Below are 23,279 nucleotides of genomic sequence, written 5' to 3' on the forward strand. Positions count from 1 at the left end.
GTACCTTATGCTCTCCCAGCACTATTTCCCAGGCCAAGAAATTTTTTATAAATTCTTAATTTCTCCTGTGAGAGTCCTTGCAGGCATTCTTAAAAAAATTCAAGCACACAACTGCTGCCCTGAAGATAAAACATATGAAATGTAACAGCAATATTTTCTTTTAAATTAGCACTGGTTTTACTTTTGTGATTCACAAACAGGAGCTTTTCTAAGAATTGTATTCCCAGAAGAGGCCAAGTAGCAGAAATTTCCACCTGAACGGAAAGGAGTCTGTTCACTTCCATGTCTTTTGGTATGTGTCTGGGCAGGAGCAGTAGAAAGCTGTAGCAGATTGGCCCATACATGATTCAAACATGTGACCTTGCATTGTTGCTGCTAACCTCTGAACGGTTATCTGAAGTGGGAAGAGCAGCAGCTGTATTACCTCTGATAACACTCTGGTGTAGTAAGGGAAAGAACACACAAACACACACAAAAAATGGAAAATATATGCTCAAAACCTGTGAACTCCCTGGCTAGATTTTCACAACTCAATAAGGTCTGCATTAGATTAGTACAGTTGACCACTATACAAGAGAGGGAGATCAGATCTGGGATTTTGGAGATTTCTTCCAAGGCAAGGTTTAGAGAGATTATATTCCCTTTAGTATTTCTTGATTTATGAAGTGCAATAGTTGTTCTTTATTTTCTCTGCCCTTGATCTGAGAGTATCTTGCAAAATAATCTTACCATTGCAGATTTGTACCGTATAATATGTTTGGGGACCAGACATCTGAACATCCATATTCCTTTGTATAATTGAGGTGCACCATACTCTTCATGATTAGCAAGGTTTGCCATCTCCAACAGGAATGCATCTTCCCTGAAACAGATGTGGTATGGGTAGCAAATCCATCACCATGGCTTGGAGCTTGACCTCTGTACAAGAGCTCAGGGGAGGATTCAACCTACTGCAGCAACTGTGGAAGGGGCTTTAGCGCTTTCCCTCACCTCCCCCTCAACCTTTGCATTTTTATCTTTCATAGAGCACACGTTCTGCTCAGAAAATGATGAACTGATGACGGTGTGGAGGTGGCATGTGGATGGAAAAGAAAGGCTAGAATTGCTTGAAAATAAAACTAAATGAAGCTAGGGTCTAAGGCTTTTGGGATTTTCCTGCTCTCCCTCTGCCTTTCAGCAAGATGAGAGAGAACAAGAATGGCCTGTCTCTGCTCTCAACACTGTTTACTTCCTCTATTGCTTCATCCTATCACTCCATATCCTGTCCTTACCTCACCTTCTTCATCCCAGCTCAAAACATGATGACTTTAGTCTGTCTGATGTTCTATGTGTGCTCACTTCTAGAAAGTGGCAGTGAAAGTGGAGAGTGAGGTCTCTGTTAACAGTTTCCATTGTCTGGCCCAACAGAAATTTACATTTTAAATGAGCATATGTGTTCAGCTGAATAAGGGAACTTAGATATTGAACAAATACCAGATTTTCTAGGTTGATTTGTTATGTTCAAAGGGTTTGTTTTTTTTTTTTTTTGCCAAAGTCTTTCATCAAATGTTTATCACTGAATATGTGCAGGTCTTATTTGCTGCTTGTGACCACAGAAGAGAATGAACAGGAACATGCTGTATCTAGTGGATCTTTCCTGGGGGTTTTCTCTCTAGAGAAATGTATTAAATCTCCTCCACTAGAGGAGAAGAGTTGTTCAAACTATTCTACTAAGGAAATTTTTTAATCTTTACCTGGAAAGTCTGCTAAACAATAAAGTAGAGATGTTTTGTGAATCAAGTAATTGGATATTGAGCTCCCCAAGGTGATTTGTGACTTGGTCTCTGAATCCTGGTCCTTAGTGTATTGAACTGCAAAATTTTATGTATGTAAATATGACAAAGGGAGTTTTCATTTTCTATGCAGAATAAAATATAATATTTCTCAAATAGGCTATATTATGTGGGATTTTTATTACCACATAATCTGTCAGGCAAGCTTATCAAAGATACAGAAAACAGCTTTGGGTCTCATCAGCATTACAAAGTTAAATTACTGTTGAAAAAGGCATAGATAGATGTTTGAGATTTGATGCTTGAGATTTGAGCCCTATATTTCATTATTGATTCAAGGAAAGATTCTCTTTTCTGAAGAAGACATGTTTTTTGGAATATTGCTGGTACTTTTCCAAAATGAAGGAACCTTTAAGGAAAGTAGTAGAAAAATGGATATATCTCTGAGAAAATAATATTTAATTAAAACAAAACCCAATAAATAATCATTTGTGTACACATATTTTATTTTTATTTCTTCAGTTACCATGTAACAGACTTTAATATCTAAAATTATTTAAATTTAAAATTCATACATTAGGTCTGAACAATTCAGCAAAAAACTTGGTATTTTCAGTGTTTTTGTAGTAAAGTATTTTTCTTGATATTGCTAAATAACTTGCAGTTGGGTAGATAATGGATTTTTCTTTTAGCATTTCATAATCTCAGTATCTCAGTAATCAATTCCAACATTAACAGAAATATTTCTCATAGGAATGATATTTGTAAAAATTCATCGAGTTTAATGTAGCAGTGAGTTAATGATTTGTCTTTAGAGATTCTTACAGCAAATGACAGTCTTGGCTGCTGTCAAAGCTTAGATGAGGTTACCAACTGGCAAACGGGGTAGACACATGTATGCATAAGGTGTTTTGCTCAGGTTGATGGGATTACCATCCAGTCTGATGTCTTCGAGGGCCCTACGCACATAAGTAAAATCTCTCATTTTGCAGAAAGTATCTTCATGCATCTCTTGAATGTTGTTGTTCTAAAAGAAAACAAGCAATCAAAAAATAAGCTATCAGAATTGTTATCTGAAAGTAATTTTTTACTCTGAAACACCATTTGTGGATGTATTTTCAGTGTCTAGAGGGATATTTGCTTGAACTCAAGGGCCCAGATTGTGGTAGCAAGTCATTAACAAAGAAATCTTCCAAGCAGGGGAAAATTTCTTGGCCAGTGCAAAGCTTCAAAACAAAGTAACTCAAATCATGTAGCAGAGATAGGCTTTGAAGGAGGAGCCTGGTAGAAGTATAGAGCATTTTCATTTCCAGATTATAGTGAAGAGCCTTATTAAGACAAAATTTGATGCCCAATAGGCCAGTCCAAAAATCCTAGAAACATAATTATCACCCTAATATGCCTCGACTTGCCAGAGTACAACTCTGAAATTTTATCTGTGACAATTTCCTTCCCCCAGACCCTCTCACATTAATTTAACTCACATATATATATATATATATACTGGGAAAATTGAATGGTTTTGGTATTATTCCTTTGATTTAAATTGCTCTTACGTGCCTTATATTCACTGTGCTTCTATTCTTGAAGCAAACCATTCTCAACAATGAATTGCTGGAATACAGCATTGTCAGGAAACTGGGACTTAAAAGTTCATTACCTAAAATGATGTCTGTCTGAAAATTCTTCCCTTCATTCCTTTTCTAGTCAAAAATTGGTGTGGGAAATGTCCAGCTCACTAACTTTTTTCTGTAGCACATAGCACTGAATATTTACTTTACAGGCACAAACAAGTGAAAAACAAGCCAGCTAGCAGGCAGAGAGTTTCAATAAATTTACTTACTGAAAGACAGAGGTTAAATAATGTGAGGTACATTACATTGCTTACTGAATGTTTTTTTCTCTATGATGTAATAAGTAAAAACATCTGATAAACAAAACTGTAAATTAGTACAAGAGGAGATAAAGGGGAAGAAACAGAGCTGGAAAAGGTTAAAAGGAAGACTTCGAAAAGAAACTTTTAGACAATAGTAATTTTAGAATTTTGATTTTTGAAAAATATTGTACAAAAAATTCTGAAAAATAATGCTTAGCTGAGCTAAATTTTACTTCTTTGAAAGACAGCAATCACTAGTTAATTTTATGTTTGCCATAACTTGTTTCATCAAGCAAGAATGCTTTTGGATAAACAGAACAAACACTACAAGAAGAAGTTTTCCCTTCCCTGTTGTACACATTATTGGAGCCTGATATAAGGAGCCATTTCTTTTGTAGCCTACCTGAAGATGAAGCGCTTGGAGGCTTTCAGGGAGTGGCAATGGAATGTGATCCAAATTATTGTCAGTGATATAAAGATGCTGAAGTTCATCCAGATTCTAGAGGAAGATGAAAAAAAACAAGGGGAGATGACAGACATTTTTGATTTTTTGAAAATCTCTGGCAAGTATGTTTGAAATCTATCACTGCAATGAACAGCAATGGATAGCAAAATATTTTGTTTCCTCATGATATGGTAAAAAGACAGAAATTCAAAGACATCAACTCTGATGTGCATAGGCTGAAAATGTTGCTGATGAGGGTTAGATGTTCAGATTAAAATGAAGGGGAAAAATGTTTTTCAAATATCCGTAGAATTATTAAAGATGTTACTTTAATGATAATGTTACTTCCTTTCTTTTGTGACAAGGCTACTCAATTTTGCAGAAGTGCATTGTGTTGAAGTAAATGATAACTGTATAAGAAATGCCTGAGTAAAAGATACATTTCTCATTCCATTTCAAAAGGTAAATTGAACTTCTTGGAGGAATGAGTGCTTCTTGGAGGAATGAATGCTGAGAAATCTGGCAGACACCATAGCTACGCTGCTCACAGTGGTCTTTCAAAGGTCACAGGGATCAGGAGAAGTGCCTGAGGACTGGAGGTAAGCTGGTGTCACCCCTATCTACAAAAAGGGCAAGGAGGATCTAGAGAATTACTATCCAGTCAGCTTCACCTCGATCCCTGAAAAGGTGATGGAGCACCTCATTCCAGAGGCCATCTCCATCCCCAGGGATGGCAAGAAGATCATCAGGAGTAGCCAGCATGGATTCACTAAAGGTAAATCATGCTTGACCAACCTAATTGCCTTCTAAAATGAAACGACAGCCAGAATGGGTGAGGGGAGAACTATTCTGACTTCAGCAAGGCTTTTGACATTTTCTCTCACAGTATACTCTTAGCAAACTCAGGAAGTGTGGACTGGAAGAGTGGAGAGTGAGGTGGATTTAGAACTGACTGAACGGCAGATCCCAGAAGGGCATAATCAATGGCAGTCTAGTAGGAGGTCTGCCACTAATGCTGTCCCTCAAGGTTCAGTGCTGGGCCACTATTGTTTTACATGTTCAGCAATGCCTTGGGTGGAGGGACAGATGCCTCCTTAGAAAGCTGACTGATGACACAAAGCTGGGAGGAGCGGCAAATATCCCAGAGGGCTACGCAGCCCTCTAGAATGATCCCAACAAGCTGGAGAGATGGATGGAGAAGAACCATCTGAAATTCAACAAAGGCAAATGCAGGGTCTTGCACCTGGTAAATAACAACCCCACACAGCAGTACAGGCTGGGGGCCGATCTGCTGGAAAGCAGCTCTGCAGAAAACAACTTGGGTCCTGGTGGACAGCAGGCTGTCCATGAGCCAGCAGTGCCCTTGTGGCCAAGGCCAATGGAGTCCTTAGGTGCATTAGGAAGAGTATTGCCAGCAGGTCAAGGGTGGAGATCCTGCCCCCTACTCAGCCCTGGTGAGGCACATCTGGAATAGTGTCCAGCTCTGGGCTTCACAGGACAAGAGAGAGACATGGAGCTCCTTGACTAGGTCCATTTGAGGGCTACAAAGATGATTAGGGGACTGGAGCATCTCTCTTGTGAGAATAAGCTACACTTCTAACCACATCTTCTGGAGAGAGGAAGAAAAGATTTTGCCATCACAGCCAAACTTACTTTAAATGCCTCATTTGGTATCCCTCTGCGACCAAGCCTGTTCTTACTAACATCAATGAACGTTAAGGTAGATGGTAACTCAGGGAGTTGCCTTATCCTGTTGTCACGAAGCACCAACTCCTGAAGTTGGGGCAATCTTCGGAAGGCATCCTTGTGGATATCTGATATGAAGTTTGCAGTCAAATCGATCCTCTTTAAATGGTCTGGAAGAGAAATAAGATACAACAGACTTATAAGAATGTATTTCCTGAAATTTTAAAAAAACCCTGCCTATGTCATTCTTTATACATCTTTCAGTGAAAGACTTCAAAGTTGAGTTTTAAGATTTCTGTGTGTTTTGGGAATCTTATAAATTATTATCTTTTGGAAAAAGACATCAAAGGAAAAGAAACATATTTTCATTACCTTTCTTTATTTCAACAATTTTCTATATGTAAGAAATTTGATATATTGACTTTTTTATAAAATATGCTCAAGCATTTTTTCCAATAAAAAAAAATACAAACCCCAAATTAAATTTAATATTTGGGGGGTGAAATTACTTTTCTAAAGTTGATTGTAAGTAACAGCAAAAAAAACAATCAATGATCATTGTTATTTATAATAATTCAAATGTTTGGCAGAGAATCTGTATCTGACATATGGATCTTTATGCTCCAAAGTAACAAAATAAATAAATGTATATTTATGTGTAAAATTTACCATAATCAAACATTATATAAAATGTATCACTTTATTTTTGGTTGTTATGATCCAGAAATAATCAAAATTAAGGCTGATTTCAATAATACTGCTATCCATACTTAAGTTAGCAAAGTCATTTCTGCTGATCTTCTTGATTCTGTTATAGCGTGAATAGAAATACGTGGTTTTCTTAGGCAATGGTGGAACAGCATCAAGGTCACGATCATCACAGTAGACTGTGGTGCCTAGGCATGTACACAAGAGGCAAGTGGGAAGACCTATCAAGGAATTTAGAAGAAAACACTTTATTAGAAAGAACATGTATAAAAATCATACATATATTTCTACAATAAAATGCTCACATAAGCACCTAACCATCAGACTTTGTCTATGGTAAAGTTCACTTCTCATTCTGCTTTGATCACCAAATCATAATTATATGATTATATGATACAACAATAAGGTGATTAAAATATTTTTAAAATGTTTAAAATTTAATTGAAAACATTTTAAAAATAAATAAAATAATATTAATTAATTAAATTTAAATTCAATTCATTAAAATTAATAAAATAATTTAAAAATAAATTTAAATTAAAATTTTCTTATATCTAGGAGAACAATTAATTTATTCTAATAAATTGTTTCTCAGACTATAATAGAATATTTGGTGACATCAAACACCCAGAAGTTGATTTCTCCTTAAAACAGCAAGTGGAGGTATTCCTAGATGGAGGAATAATAGCTGATGAATGATATTTCCTACTTAATCTGTCTCTCTGTTACTCTCTTTCTCTCCTCCCCCTCCCTTTTTATATTTCTTTCTAACTCTCTCTCCTCACTCACATTTACTATTAAATAAAATCCATCCTATTCACTTTGGCATATGGTCTCATTTGCACCTTAATTCAGGCAGAGGCATCCCTCTAACAATTTTAATAACCAGATTGTAGCACTTGCGACACTGACTTTTTGATACATCTTTTCCTTGATTATGAGAATAAATCAGCATATCTGTTTGCCATTTTTTAATCCCATAGAAATACTTCTCTGTTTCAGGTTTTCCTCCTCCTTGTAGCAGATGGGGTTTGCTCTTGCTACTTATAGGATAGTAGGATAATTCAGGAATATGAAAATGTTTTTCTTGCAGATTAGTTTTACCTCCATATCAGATGTGGCTACATGAGAGATGTGCCTTCTTAATCTGCCCCAATTTGTAGGTTATTGAGGTGCCTTTTGAGACAAGATTAAAGAATCAGTAACCAGATTACTCTTTTATTTTTATGTGATAATCTCTACTTAGGCATTCAGTAATACAGTTTCTGGAGAGATAAGGATCCTTTCATGCTTTCCCTAACTTTCTCCACAGGACAGATGAAATTGGCTACAGAGAGGAGGTCTGACACTGGGGAAGAAATATTCACACCTTGAACTAATCCAGCAAATCTAGGCCTAAATGAATACAGAGTTAAGGATGGCTGATATTTTTTCATAATATTGGAATATAGTACCATAGTTTGGGGAAAGGGATTCACCCTGTCCTAGTTTTAGAGGAGTGGTATTTCTCACCTGTTCCTGGTGGACACCAAAAAAAAACAAAGATAAAAGGATTCAAAAATATATCAAGAAAAATGAGCTTGGCTTACTATTGCTGAGCCTTATATTCTTCTATTCAATACCAGGCCAATAGCAGCAACATCTGACAGGAAAATATGTTGCTTAAAAAACGAAGACACTAGAGACATCTGATTTGATATCTTACTGTCTTGAGCATTTCTTTAGTTGATGCACTACTTGATTTGCATTCAGTACTCAAAGATGTTGACAGATACAGAATTCATCAAATATAATATTTACAGGACATATTGTAACATCTTGTAATTTTCAAAATTGAAAAGGGGTATGGGACTTTTTTTTTCTTTTTTTCTGAAATCTCATTCCATTTTTACTTTTCTTGACACTGTATATTTTTGTCTGGTAACAAAATAAGATATGAATATTAACTTCCATGAATACATAATTTTGGAAGCAGGAACTCTCAGGGTTTATGTTTTGTTTTTTGTTTTGTTTTTTTGTTTTTTTGAAATTTAATTTTTCTTCTATGGCACTCAGCTGTAGTGTTGGGCATAGTAAAAAGTAGGATTTTCCTGTTACTGTATGTTGATCACCATACAACACAAAAAGATCCCACACAGCAATGGAGTGAGCTTTACCTACTCTAATTTAGAGGAGCTTCTGGCAAATGTCAAAAATTAACAGTGCAAAATTTGTGTCAGAGAGGGACAGATTATGTTTTGCAATTTTAATTCTCCTGCAAGATTTATAAAATTCTTATTTCACTATTGTCAGAAGAACTGAAAATAATTTTCATTAAAAAGTTCTAAGTAGCTGTCGTTCCTTAAGTTTTTCAGTGCATAGTTTCCATGGTCAAAAATTCTTCAACATTTTAATTATACTTTGTATGACTATATTCATTAAACCATGTAGCAAATAATAATTAGACAGTTGATAATGACATTGAAATGTAAGACAGAAAAACAAGTACTGGTAGCATTGCCAACAATCAGAAAATTTTTGGGTTGTAAATCTTCACTGGCATGTTTTTTTTATAATGAAATAGTATGGAAACCTTTTGACTAGGCACCTATCTGACTTTGAGGGATTCAAGATAGTCACATTGTGTCTTTCTGAAGTAAGAGGCATACAGAAATGATGTACTTAATTTTCAGTAAAAAAATAAAATGGGCTTGCTCAAAATCAAAGCTACACACAAAAATAATTTCTTTCCTACTAACCATCTTGAGTCTGGGGTCCAAGAACCCCTGACCCTTGTGCTGAATACCCATCAATTAATTTTGGTGTTGATGCTTCATCTTCGGTTTCTTCTGTCAGTGGTGCAGAAGAATAACTCTCTTGAATTACAGAAGATAGTTCTGTCCCAATATCTGTCTAGGGAAGATGAAAAGGAAATGTTACTGTTTACTTCCCTTGGAGACTGTTTCTCTTCCAGTTACTCATATTCTCCCACTAGAGGTCACATATTTTCTGAGGTTTAGTGGTTATGCTGCTTTTTATCCAGGAGCTATAATGAATTCTGATGATATATAAAAAATTCATGAAAATCCAACATACTTGTTTGCTTTTTATCTCAGTATTTTGAATGTTTCTTATGTATGCACACATGCATATACTTCATTACAGAGAATATATACTAGCAAAATTATTTTTCCTTATTTATGTAAAGATAAATTAGACTTGTGATAAAAATTGATAAACTGTGTGTGGAAAATGAAAATTTCCTGTGAAATATCAAAAAGGTGCAAGTCATTTACCATAAAATTGTAAATTTGACCATCATAGATACAAATCTAATATAGCTGTGCAGGCTCTGCTTAGAAGACTAACATGATTTAAAAAAATATTACTAAATCTGAACATGATATAAAAATATTACTAAATAATTCTGAACTCTGACTTCACATGCACTTTTCTAATATGTTAAAGACTCTGGTTAACTTCATTCAATAGTAGTTGTGTTATGTAGTATGAAAATACTGATGTAAATAAAATATTGGATAAAACCTTGCTTTTAAAGCATCCATAAAATTTGGAAGATCCTTGCATGGAACTAGAATTTTTTTTTTATTTTTTTTTTTTTTATCATTCACTCATAATTAGTCAAAACAGTAAGTTTTGTCAGGTTAACTTTAATTCTAAAAATGCTTAATTCTCTTGATTTTCTTATGTGACAGTTTAGGATAAAAATTAAGATGTAGCTATTTTCTTGTATCACATCACTGCTCATAAAAAGGGTATTGCAGACTTGCCAGGCTTGTTGCAAAGGGATCTGTGTTAGCAAAGAGGCAGAGTTGTTTTCTGTAATCACCAAGACATAGTTGTGTGGTCTTTGGAAGTTACTTTCCCCCTGTATTTTCATTTCCCCATGTGTAATAATATAGTTCAACTGAGCCAGAGCCCCTTTTGAAAGTGTACCCTTTATTCTTTAAATCCAAAACAATTAATTAGTGTCATTTTAGTTTTGCACATCTGAGGTGCTGTTAAAAATGTAGGTAATGTATTTAACCCTGTGGGTGCTGCACCCCTGTGCTGCAGTTAGCTCTCCTTATCCTTTTCTAAGGCACAGCCAAATATAGTTATTTTGTCACAGTATCATTATTCCAGGTGCAAAGGCACCAAAATTCTGCTTTAGTTTTCATCCAGTGCAGCTTTCTAGCACAACACCACCACAATACCATTGAATCCCAAGTCTTTTCACCTGACCATGTATCTCCTTTTTTGAGACCATCCCACAGCTACTGCTCTTTTTGCTGTCTCCATGAAGAACCAGTTGTAGAAATCAATCACAGTAGTGTTCATAAATTCTAATTATAAAAGACAGGTAAAATTAATTGCATCTAGGCTGGCCAAATAGTTGGAATTTCTAAAATTTGATTTGGTATTTAGACTATAGAAGTTAAAGGAGCTAAAGCACCTGACATCTGGATTCCAAACACAGACAAAACTTTGCTGTATTTGATACCTATTTGAATCATTTTGTATGTAAATATATATATATATTTCATATGTAACCAGCAGCTCAAGGTATGTGATTCTGCCCTTCCGTTATCTTCTTGTGAGACCCCATCTGCAGTACTGCTTTCAGCTCTGGAGTCTCCAGCTCAAGGAGGACTTGGGCCTGTGAGAGAAAGTCCAGAGGAGGGCCAAGAAGATGAAGACAGGCTGAGAGAGTTGGGGGTGTTCAGCCCAGAGAAAAGAAGGCTCTAGGAAGACCTTATAGTAGCTTTTCAGTACCTAAAGGGGACCTACAGGAAAACTGGAGAGAGGATTTTTAGAATGACATGTAGTGATAGGACAAGGGGGAATGGCTTGAAATTGAAAATTTTGTATATAATTAAATTGTTTTACCTGTGGTGTGAGGCATTGGAAATGGTTGCCCAGAAAAGTTATAGATTCCCTTGCTCAAGGCAAGGTTGGATGGGGTTTTGTGCAACCTGGGGCTAGTTGAAAGTGCTCCTGCTCATGGAAGTGGATGACCTTGGTACCTTCCAACCCAAAAAATTCTGTGATTCTATGAACTGTGAAAATGTTGAAAAAAACCACTTTACATCTCATAATAGACTATCTTGCAGCATAACTATATATATCATTCCAAGCAATATTAAGCATTATGATTATGGATTGCATTAGAACATCTAAATAACTACCTAAAATCTAATTCTTTTCAATACAAATAATTTTGTTTAGATTATATAATGGTAATAGGTTAAAATATTTTATATCCATTTGTTTCACTGAAGACAGAGAACATGAAAACAATGAAAAACCAGTAAGCACTGTGAACCATACGGGCTCAGATTTTGACTAAGAACATTTTAGGTTTTCTGTATATTCTTTAATTGTATTCTACTAAGCCACAGATTCTATTACTAATTAGAGTTTATAGATAAAAATGCCCCAATACAGTTACCAAGGTCATAACCTCACAAAATGCAAGGTAATCAAATGAGCAAGATGACCTTCAGGTGAACTGAGTAACTTGAGTTGATGTAAGAGTAAGGATGTACCTTGTCATTTTGCGCAGACAAATACACAGTGTTACCATCTGCAGCACTGACAGTAGACAGCTTAACCAGGAATGGACTTGGGGACAAATCAAAAGAAGGCTTTGGGAACAAAGGAAATGGGACAGCTGTTCTCCAAATGGAGGAAGCCTAGAGGGAGAGGTACATTCCAGACTTTTATTGACCCAGGTTACTGCACAAAAGTTCTTGCACATGCTGTCTACTTCACCAGATTTGTGGAAATCATATAGGAGCCCCTCTTCTGAAATTTGGAATTAAATCCAGAGATTTTAAGATCTGTTAATGTCTTTATATGCAGCTTACTGGAAGTAATATTCTGGATAAGAGTATTTTCAAGATAGACATTGTAAATAGGCTTCAGAACAAAGATAATTTTCCTTTCACTTGTTATGGGATTTGGGTCATCTACACTGACTGCCACCTCTCTACGTATTTGGAGCATACTTTACGGAACTTAGTATCTTCGGATTTGTGATTTACTTTATGCTTTCTGAAGGTTTTTAGTTGATAAATCACTGTAGCTGTTGGTAGCAAAGTGGAGATGTCAATCTCTAGTATTTCCATTTCTACAGTGTTATCTCTTTTTTACTGCAGGATGTTACCTAGATTTGTAGATGCACAATTGAAAGTCTCCCAGCAGTTTCCCTGCAAATGCACTAAGGGGTGTAGGGAAACTCTTCCAAGTTGTTAGCATTATCTATTCAGTCTCCTGCAACTGTGAGTGTCATAAGAAAATAAAAATTATTGACCTTAACTTAATGATGTTGCAATTTTTATGCTGCTAACAGAGTAGGAGTTCACTGATATATGTGTTTTACATACCAGACCCAGAGCATATGAGCATTTTCTTGCTGTACATAACTTGGACTTAAACCAGTGACCTAAAGGTAAAAGTCTGTTTCCCATTATTGGTCATCTGATCCATGCAGCTTTGTATCTTTTACAAGTTTGATAAATCATGCAAGATTGTAACAAGAAAAAGATGTTTCTTGGACCATATACTGCACAGAATAATCCCTCATCTTCCAGATGTTTGTTTATTTTTGGCAACTGGACTTTACCAAAAAAAATTGAAACATAAATGATTGTATATTAGTTAATGGCATTATTTTCCATATGATTTTTTTGGAAGGAGGAGGGAACCTGGAATTCTGGAATTAGGCAGTGAGTCGACTTGTATTGCATTTGATACTTTAAGAAATATGTGTGAAAAATCACAAAACAAGAGGAACATTGTAGAGAAATACAATAAAATATGTTTCTCTTTGCCAATAGCTACAGGTCTTCAAATAATAATCTGCCTTCCAAGGCAGCTTTAATACACAGCATAAGAAAAAACTGAAGTGGTATCACATCATCCATCTTTAGACATCTATGTAGTTAATAGTTACCCTACTCTGTCTTTGGAATCAATCAAGAGATTTAGAGAATACCAGTGCAGATTAATCCCAGAGCATGTCACAGGACAATGATATCTTTCCTGAGATTACATGGAGGGCCTACTTTTTTCCCCCCATCCTGTGTTTATCCAATGTGACTTTATTTTCTAATCAAAGTCCTTAATGTGACTGGCCAATTCAGAGGCACCGTCAGACCAGGAAGTTGCAAAAGTCAAGAAAGCAGAACATATCAGTAAGTGATAAAATGCAGGTGATAAAATCCAACTTGCAATTTGCCATCCATAGGCCAGGCATTTAGTTTATATTAGCATCCCTTCACTGTCAGTACAGAATGAAACAAAACTTCTGAAAATAAGCTCCAGACATTGGCTACAGGAGTTAATTTTATGGTGGGATCTTTAGGTATCTGTATCTCACCTTTGACAGTAAAGGAGGTGAGAAAAACAAAAGACTAGGAGAGGCTCAGAAGTTTATTTTATGTCTTTTTTATGTGTCTATTTTATGCCTACATCTTTTAGGATCAAAGCTGATGTATTACATGTGCTAAGTTTAAATCCACAGGAGAATCTGAAGTGTCTTCTGTTCAGTGTTTCTTTTACTACAAAAAATACATTTAATACACAAATAAAAATTCAAAACTTAAAAAGAGGAATTTTAATCTTGAAGGAACAGTTGTTCCACACACTGATCCATCAAAAGGAAAAAAAACCCATCGTTGGTTTCTCACATAGTTGTTCTGAAACTACCAAAGGCTTACAAGAAAATGTCTAATTATGGTAGAAGTTATTCATAGAGTCACAGAAGAGTTTGGGTTAGATGAGACCATAAAAATCATCTATTACCAACTTCCTTGTCATGGGCAGGGAGGTTTGTTTTCCTTTCCAAATATGGCCTATACTTGTTCTTGAATTTTGCATGCAAAGACTTCTTTTCTCCTATTGTTCTATCTTAAAAAGAAATAGAATTGTTAGTGACTGCAGACAAGTGAATAAAAGCTATAGTCAAAACCTTCCTGAAAAACTATTTAAATTCCTATTTGAAGATAAAGCTTCAAATGATAAGTTTGATTCTCTTTTCAATTATGTGGTTATCTGACTTTTACATTACTTATACCAATTAATAGAGTTTCTTAAAAATGTATATGATGTTCTGAAAAGTCACTGTATATCCACTTTGAAGTCTCTTATCTACTCAGATACCTACCACAAATGTAGGAACAGCAGTGTAAGCCTCTCTCAACTCTGCAAATGGCATGAGTGAGTTCCTGTTTAAGTATGGATCCTTTTTGTATGTTATGCCAACATAGGAGACATGAGCAAATGTGTGTGTGTAACTCAAGTTCTGAGCTTTGTGCAGGCACCAAAATGCCCTATTATTAGTTAAATTCAACTTTAAGAAGCTTGAACTATTGCTAATCAAAATGCATCAAATATTAGACTTTCAGTGTGTGTCTTTCTGAATATTTTGTGGATCAATCTTTACAGCTCATCTCTTTTGTGTAGATAGGCATGGACTGCCTGTATTTAACTGCCTTGCTTTTCTGCTTATTCAGTACTAGGCAAACCATTCTTAATTAGGCACTCCTTTGCTTTTCAGCCTCACTGATAGCTTATCCTAGCAATGAAAACATTTTTCTGATGCTCCTATATTTTTACTTAATTTTTCAACTTAGTTTTTTCCTACCTAAAGAAAAATGGAGAGGTTATGTTTAACCTCTCACTGTGATAAAATTGCAGTGTCATTTTATTAGTCATTAGCAGCAGATGTACATGAGAATCTCTCCCCACAATTTGTTTTTCTCCCACATTTTCCAAAGTTTTAGTTTCAAAGAAGGAAAAAGTGAGAAGATCACACAAGAATTCCTTTGAGAGTCTGATTTGATTCTATTCAGTTTAAAGAAAGAAATCTCCCATTGAATAGGTTTTCAGAGCAGTAGGGAGACCCAGTCTTGTCTGTGGCCTCTGGATCCTATTGAGATATAGATATTAGTTCAAAATACTAATGAACTGTAAAGGGAAGGTACATCAGCTCATGTTTATACTGTTGTTACTCTCTGTTTCAGAAGATAAATCCAACACAAAGCTTGAACACTTAACGGTGATATTTCATTGCTGTACCTTTTTTCTTGAGGACCTTGGAATTCTTTCCTTGATAATAGGCTTTTTACACTGCCTTTTATTAGCCATTATCTGTGAAAGAGTTGATACTGCTATCCTAATGTCTCTATGCACATTTTATTTCTGAGTGATATAGTATTTAATTTTTTTCCAGTGATAATTTCCCTTTGGATGCAAAGTATTAGATAGGTCTTCTGTGTCTCACTAACCTGGGATCTCGGAAACCATAGGTTTTATAATCTATAATATCACCTAGCATGTGACAATGCATAACTTCGATTGAGGATTCAATACCATTCTCACAAGTAATTCGCAGCTACAATTACTTTCCCCATGCAAATATTTGCATTAGGAAAAGTATTCCATGTACACATTAAGTAACCTTTCCCAAGCTTAAGATTATTCTAGAATCTATGACAAAAATAGACTTCAAGTGTAAGAATATCAAGACCCATTATCTAGAAATGTTTTCAGAAAAATGTTTTCAACACAATGAGGTGTGTGTGTATATCATACACTCTACACAAGAAACAATACTTCCAGAGTATGAGAAGTAACAAAGTAGTGATCTTGGATTCAGTCATTCTTAGTTAACTGTATTAAGATGAAATTCTCATACTAAGTCTGAAAGAGATGTCTAGGGTTCATCAAAATTTTCTTGAGGAAGACAGGTGTATGAGCTCAAGCTGGGATGGAATTAACTTTCCCCATGGCATCCCTCAGTGCCACACAGTGCTGTGTATTGTGTTTTCAGTTGAAAAGGTGTTGATAATGCACCAGTGCTCAGCAACCACTGAGCTGTGTTGGCACAGCACCAAGGCTGTCTCTCCAGCGTTCCCCGCTCACCTGTAGGGCAGGGGTGGTCAAGATCTCCAGAGGGGATACAGCCAGGACAGGTGACCCAAGCTGAACAAAGGGATATTTGATATGGCATCTGGTCAGCAATAAAAGCTGAGAGAAAGGAGGCAGCGAGGCAGGGGGCCGGGCTTTATTATTAAGATGTTTGTCATCAGAAGTACCTACTACACATACTCAAGTCCTGACTGCCTGGAAGTGTTTGGCCCTCACCTGCTGATGGGAAGTGGAGAATAAATCTTTTGTTTCCCTTTGCTTCTGCATGCAACCTTTATTTTTCTTCATGAAACTGCTTATATGTCAATTCATAAGTTTTTAACCTCAATTTCTTCCCCTGTCTCTCTGAGAAGTGGGAGTGAGAAAGAGTCTTGATGGTCACCTGGAAGCCAGCTGAGGTCAGCCCACCTCAACAAATATCCCAAGAGAATGATTCATATTTGTAGCATGGTCTTGGGATGCCAAGCCTAATTTTAACCAGACAGAATGAATGGAAATAATCAGTTCTAATTATCTTTAGGTATTCCCTCACTTTGGTTATTATACAATGAATGTGTGATTACAGTACCTAACAATCTGGAAAAGGACGTGCTGACACAAGTGCTTTGGTTTAACCCCTTGAGGTGTGCAGGTGATTAATTTACATTGAAATTAACAGGATTAGTACACTAAATGCATCTGAAGTACTAGAACTGGTCAGTCTCCTGGACCTTCTGCAAATCAGCTGGATACACAACCTTGGTAAAGGTTATATTTTGCCAATGGGTCTAAAAATGAGCTAAAGAGAATGACTTCTATTTGCATAAAACTGAATTTAAAAATCTTAAATTGAAGACAGCAACAACAGAAAATGCTATTTGAGTTTTTTCTCCACTGTTTCAGAAGTCTGAAGACATGATTCCAAGCTCTCTAAAGGGGAATTCAAGTCTTAAAGAGTTACTGCACACAGGCTAGATCTGTTGAAGGCCTGCTGTTTGTCTGGGTCTCTGTGGTATTGCTCATCATGTAAACTATGCATAATAAAAACTAACCTGTGACCTTGAATAAATATTGAATTTTACACATAGACCCACTTGTGTTGTTCACATCATTATGATAACAAGATTTTAAGCAGTAAAGTCGTAACTACAATCAAAAAATCAAATGAATTCTGCTTAAAACTTGAGTGACATCAATAATATTCAGTGATTAAAATGTCACTTGCACGACTGCCATCCCCTATAAAATAGTACACTGACATATCTATAAAACTTGCTTGATTTCTACAGCACTGACCACTCATATCTTCTGGGATATGGGGAATTATGAATGCTTAGGATTCTCTTGGGTGGTGCCTGGTGTGAGGAATGTAAGCAAAAAAAAAAGATTTTGGCTAAACATCTGTGAAAAAATGTCTCTCACAGGGAGGTCCATCCATATGCAATGCAAAATTCTGTTCAACTGATGTGATGGATGAACTTCACCTGATGAATTTTAAAAAAGGGTGTCTGAAGTGCTCAGTAATGGAAAATAATCCTGCTCTGGAAAAGAACCTTACCAGTTTACCCTGATTCTGCTTATTACATGTCTTGAAAAAAACCAAAACAACCTGTATTGGAATCTCTTGTATTTTTTCCTGTTTTGTGCAACATCAGTCATGCTGAATTTCCTTTCAGCTGGGAAAGAACTTTGAAGCCTCACTTTATCCTTCACTCAGAAACATGGAAAAGGCCACCCCATGTTTTGGTGTTATAAGACCTCACAGAGCAAGCACAGCACAGGACAATCCCACCTCCCATTCAATGCATTACTAAGAAATCTGTTGTTTGAATGAGCAAAACTCAGTGATGAGGCACACTCAATTTCTCCCATTTCTGGGAAGAAATAATTTCTGTAGGAATGATAAAGGTTTCATTTCTAAGATCAAAGAGAGACAGAAACCGTGGTTTATTATTCAATGTGAGATAGAGCACAGTGACTAAAATTGGTAGCAACTTTATCAGGAAAGCTAGCTCAGGCAGAATCAGGTAGAGCGCAAGAGTGGCACAAGGGAAATAGGCCAAAGGCAAGGTAAGTTCCTTTCAGCAAAGTTCTTCTCACTCCCTCTTAGACTGAAAATTAATTTCCTACAAAGTATAAAATTCTGATCTTAGTGCTAACTGTATTTTTATCTCTTCAGTTCTCCCACTTTGGAATATAGTTATTAAATTGTCTCTGTCCTTTGATTTCAAAGCTGTTATACAATTTCTATCTCACATTTAAGAAAGAGGAGCTCCTGTCCCTTCTGCTGTAATCATAAATTTTTCAAAGGATTGTATTTTCATGAATTATGCATTTTTATGTGAAAAAAGTATTAAAATATTATGTATAAAAATGAACATAACATATTATTTAAATTTTATATTCTTCACTCTACTTCTATCATACAAAATCGTGAATCACAGAGTGCTTATATTACCTTTGGGGAACTTGTGCCGATGTCTAATCAGCAGGGTGAGAATAAAATTAATGCAGCTTTTTAGTAATTGTAAAGAAACAAAAGATTGTTGAAGAGGAAGGAAGCATTTAAGTCAACAAGTGGAATCTCTTACTTCTACAGGTGACATATCTTACTGGCTCATACTGTATCGATTTCAACAGTAATTTTTCTTACTTTCCTGTGTTTAAATTGTTTTCCCTTTCTTTTTTCTTCCTTCTGCCACTTTCCTAACAGCAATAGAACACATTAGCATTTATAGCCTGAAATATGTGTACTGAACATAAACTTAAGGAAACTGCATTTTACAGTTCCATTTAATGGGAAATGCTGGAAATCCTGTCTCAACTGCCTCCATGCATTACATAGATAAATCACAACGATGATCTCTAACAGACTTTGTGGAATTGCATGGAGACCTGAGGAAAGCATGGTACCTTTCACCTCCTCTTAAAGATTGCCAAAAAGAAAACCACAAACAATAAGAATATATTTTGGCTTTGGTTGTAAATTAGGGGAAAAGTGAATGAACTGCAAAGGCACCACATGAGTAGATTTATCTGATAAGTATTTTCATGGCAAAGATAAACTGATCAGTAACTACTGCAGTTATGCACTTTGGAAAGACAGAATAAATTAAGTTCTAATTACCTCTCCTCGGTCAGACTGCTTGTTTTCATCATAGGCAAATGGATGAGGCAGCTCTCCAAGTGGTATGTCATAGAACTCAGAATCATAAATTATGGTATCAGTGATAGGGGCAGCTCCAACAGACTCAAAGATAAAAAAACCCAGAAAAACATTCACAAAGGTCTGCATTCTGTTTTCTTTTCTGAAAGAGAAGAAAATGGACAGATTTTAGGTCCTCTGGTATTAACAAGGCATCTATGACAATTTAATGTCATAAATACAGTACTTATATATGAACCCCACAAAATTTCTGGTGAATAATTCATATTTATTTATTGTGACTCAGTGGTTTAATCTGGTTTTCTTCATGAAGAGTCCCTGGATCTGAGAATTTTGCAGACTGCTTTGACCATACTCATAGTCACATAACTTAGAAAAGCCCTATTGAATTTTATTGGTGTAAAAATAAACTGATTTCAGTGAGAAAGAGTCTGAATGGTATTTTCCCATTTCATCTAACTTCACCTATTTTCATTGCACTTAGATACAAACTTTTGAGAAACTAGAGAAAAGGTAGATTATTACATTACTTGTCTTTATCACAATAAATAATCATTTGAAATGTATAACAATATAATATCTCACCTCCATTATAAAAACCCTAAACAGAACCAAACAACAACAAAAAAATTTAGAAACCCAAACAAACAACAAAAAAACCCAACAAATAAACAACAAGCAAAAAACCACTCCACCATTCTATTAAAAAACATTATAAACTCTTATCTCTTAATAAGTATAATCAGATCACTTTTCACTCATTAGTTTTTTGTCAGATATTGATTTTAATTGATGTGGTACATTTGGAACATACTTTTCAAAGGTCTTGGGAGCAAAATAAAGAATAATATGTGTCCTCCATAGCTTCACGTACAGTAGTGCCAGTACTCTGAATTCCTTCATTATTCAATCAACATCATTTTTAAAGCAGTGAGTAATTGTAGTGTAATGTAGTGAGAAATTGTAGTGTAGTGTACTCACCTGTTATCCTTGGAAAATAGAATTGCAAAATTGAATTATCACCCACTTAAAGTTGTATAAAATTGAATTATCACCTATTTAAAGTCCCAGAATTTTGTAAAATGGTAGAAAATCCATGCTAGGCTTGAACACTAGTGTTTGTGTATTCCTTTTTCCTTGTAAGTGATGCATTCACTATTATCATATAAGATGCCTGACAAAGGGCTCTATTCAGAACTTTCTACTTACACATTTATTTATCTATAGCTCACATTAATTTCAGCAAAAGCACAGTGATAATGAGCAATGTGTAAGTCTAATAAACTTTACTTCTTATGTGATGCCATGATACACACTCTTAAACATTCAATTTCAAAATTGTAACTACTTATAAGTATAATAAGAAATACATGAGGTTTTTTTTTTTTTTAATGTATGTACTGAGCAACAAGTTGAATTTTGGCTTCATGAAAAGAGGTCTTTATAAAGCTGGTTTAGGCATGAGGATATAAAATTCCTCTGGGGATGGCCAGTAACACAAGGCATTCATTTTTCTCACATTTTCTTTATTCAGAAAGACTTCAGCTGCTGCTGGAAGAAGCTAGAGTTACTGGGTCTTCTCTTTGAGAAAGCTTAGATAAATTTCACCTTTCAGTATTAGCTTCCAATATTGCTAAAAGTATTCTACTTTATTAAAAAAATAAATAAAATAAAATAAAAATGCCATCAATCTCTGAAATAAGCAAGTATGCTAGAAATAGCAGGGTTTTGTCTGTATTTATGTTTTCTGCTGCCTATTTTTGACAGAATTTGTTTTGGTCTTGCTTTTCCTTTCCATGTCATTTATCCCAGATGATTCAGCTATAAAGGGTGTTATCTATCAACCCAAAATGTAGTACTTACATATGTAGTGTATTTTTTCCTCTGAATAAACAATTCTTAAATAAAAAAATGTTTTTTATTTAACGCAAAATTATTTTCATGTCACAACTCCTAAAAATGAAATATTTTTAAAAGGTATAAGTCTCGGTAAGTATTAATGTTTACATATATAGAGACAAAATCAGCAAATATCTGCAAATAAAAAGTTTACCTATGGCTATAGTATCTGTACTAATTTGCAGGGTTTGTGTGTCTCTATTTTCCTTTCATGTAGTATATTGGAATGCACTGTAGAAACATTGGCATCTGCAGTAGCTGTAAGATCAAATATTTTGATGAAGATTATGTACACCTCTCACAGGAAGGAACTAAAACATATCCAGGGAAAAATAAATAGTCTCCACAATCTGCAAGCTCTGAATCTGTATTAAGCATGATAAAATAAAACAAATAATAGTGTTTCCAGCGATAAAAATTAGTTAAGAAAGAAGTGCCAAAACTTACCTTTAGCTTCCTCTGTCTCAAATGGGATGGAGTTACTCAGAATGCAGAGCCAGTGCTATTAGTCCCTGACCAATGGCAGTGGCATTCTGGGGCTGTGGGAGGTAGTACAGCTTCTAGCCTCAGCTGAAGACCTCAGCCCAGGGTGTTGCTGAGACTTCAAATATGACTTCATATATGATTTTGCTGAACTGAGTTTTTGGAAGGCCAAACAAAGATTTGTTGTAAGGAAATGGCATTTATTTCACGTGACAGTCTTTTACCCCTTCCCCTCAAATTTCTTTCTGCTCCTACCAATATACCAACAACATTCTCTGTATTCTGGAAACAACTTTTTTGTGTTACCTGATAACCTACAAATTCAAATTTGTCAGTGTCCAAAATCAAGGCTTAAGCAAATTGGGTTACATATTATTGGTAACGTCTCTATTTGTGACTTATTATATGTGATAATGTATAATGAATTTCCATCTACTGCAGATATTATCTGGTATTTATTCAGAGGTACCTTTTCCCCCCTTTACTTTTCTGTCAGTACTTATGAAGTAATGCTCATAAAATATACTATTTCCAGTATTTACCTTGTGAGAGGAAATGCTGCTTTCTTAATAGATATGAATCTCTATCATATGCTGCAAATGATGGGTATACACTGTAGCATATAGTGTGTAGAACACACCAGAAATTTTTTACTATATTAGCATGTCAAGCTATCTCTTTTCCTAATTGATTGTGTTTTCTTTATTATCAGTTTTACTTTATTATAAGTTCCTACTTAGTTCTGTACTTTTAAATTACCAGCATTTGTACGACATGAACATATTCCTCTGAATATTTTCATAATTTTTCCAACTCTTCAGTGAAATATGCCTCCTAATACTGTCAACATCCAAGAGAACCTCTCCTGCATCTATGGAAGGATGTAAAATTCATGAATAAATCTCTAATTTGCTAAGGAAACTTTATTCACTTTGCTTTATGTAACTTCCATAGCAATTTTAATTTATTTTTTTCCCAGTAAGGCCATCCTAGTGTACCAAATTTGCATGAGGCACTGAAAGCACATCAAGAATTTTAAGCCACATGCCTTGTGGCAAGAATCCAAGATGTTTTGCAGGGTTTGGCCAATAAGTGAAAGGGTAGAAGAGCAATAGCTGTTAGCAGATAGAGGTTAGGGTGTTGTAGGACATACTAAATAGCTCAAGGTATCATGTGCAATTTTGGCAACTGAGTCAAGTCTGCAGTGGCTTATAGTACTATGACCACTCTTGGATGACACACTTCTTTCTAAGGAAGGTTTAGCATGAGTTGCTTCTAGGAAATACAGGGGTCTTGAATCATCAAATCGGCTATTTTTAATTTATTTTTTCTACATCTTTCCCTTTTCAA

At 35.4% G+C, this 23,279-nt stretch overlaps 1 protein-coding gene across 1 annotated transcript; it reads right to left on the reverse strand.

Annotated features, from left to right (window-relative positions):
- Positions 1-2,257: 2,257 nt before the first annotated feature.
- Positions 2,258-21,985, reverse strand: EPYC (epiphycan). Its single transcript, XM_019006568.2, has 7 exons — positions 21,894-21,985; positions 19,509-19,689; positions 9,226-9,379; positions 6,550-6,708; positions 5,747-5,949; positions 4,052-4,147; positions 2,258-2,799 (listed from the first exon to the last, which is right to left on the reverse strand). Exons 2-7 carry the CDS (start codon positions 19,674-19,676, stop codon positions 2,629-2,631), a joined length of 951 nt encoding a protein of 316 aa, XP_018862113.1. The 5' UTR covers positions 19,677-19,689; positions 21,894-21,985; the 3' UTR covers positions 2,258-2,628.
- Positions 21,986-23,279: the final 1,294 nt, after the last annotated feature.

The sequence above is a fragment of the Parus major genome, chromosome 1A, assembly GCF_001522545.3.
Source record: "Parus major isolate Abel chromosome 1A, Parus_major1.1, whole genome shotgun sequence".
In the NCBI taxonomy this organism is placed as follows: Eukaryota; Metazoa; Chordata; class Aves; order Passeriformes; family Paridae; genus Parus; species Parus major.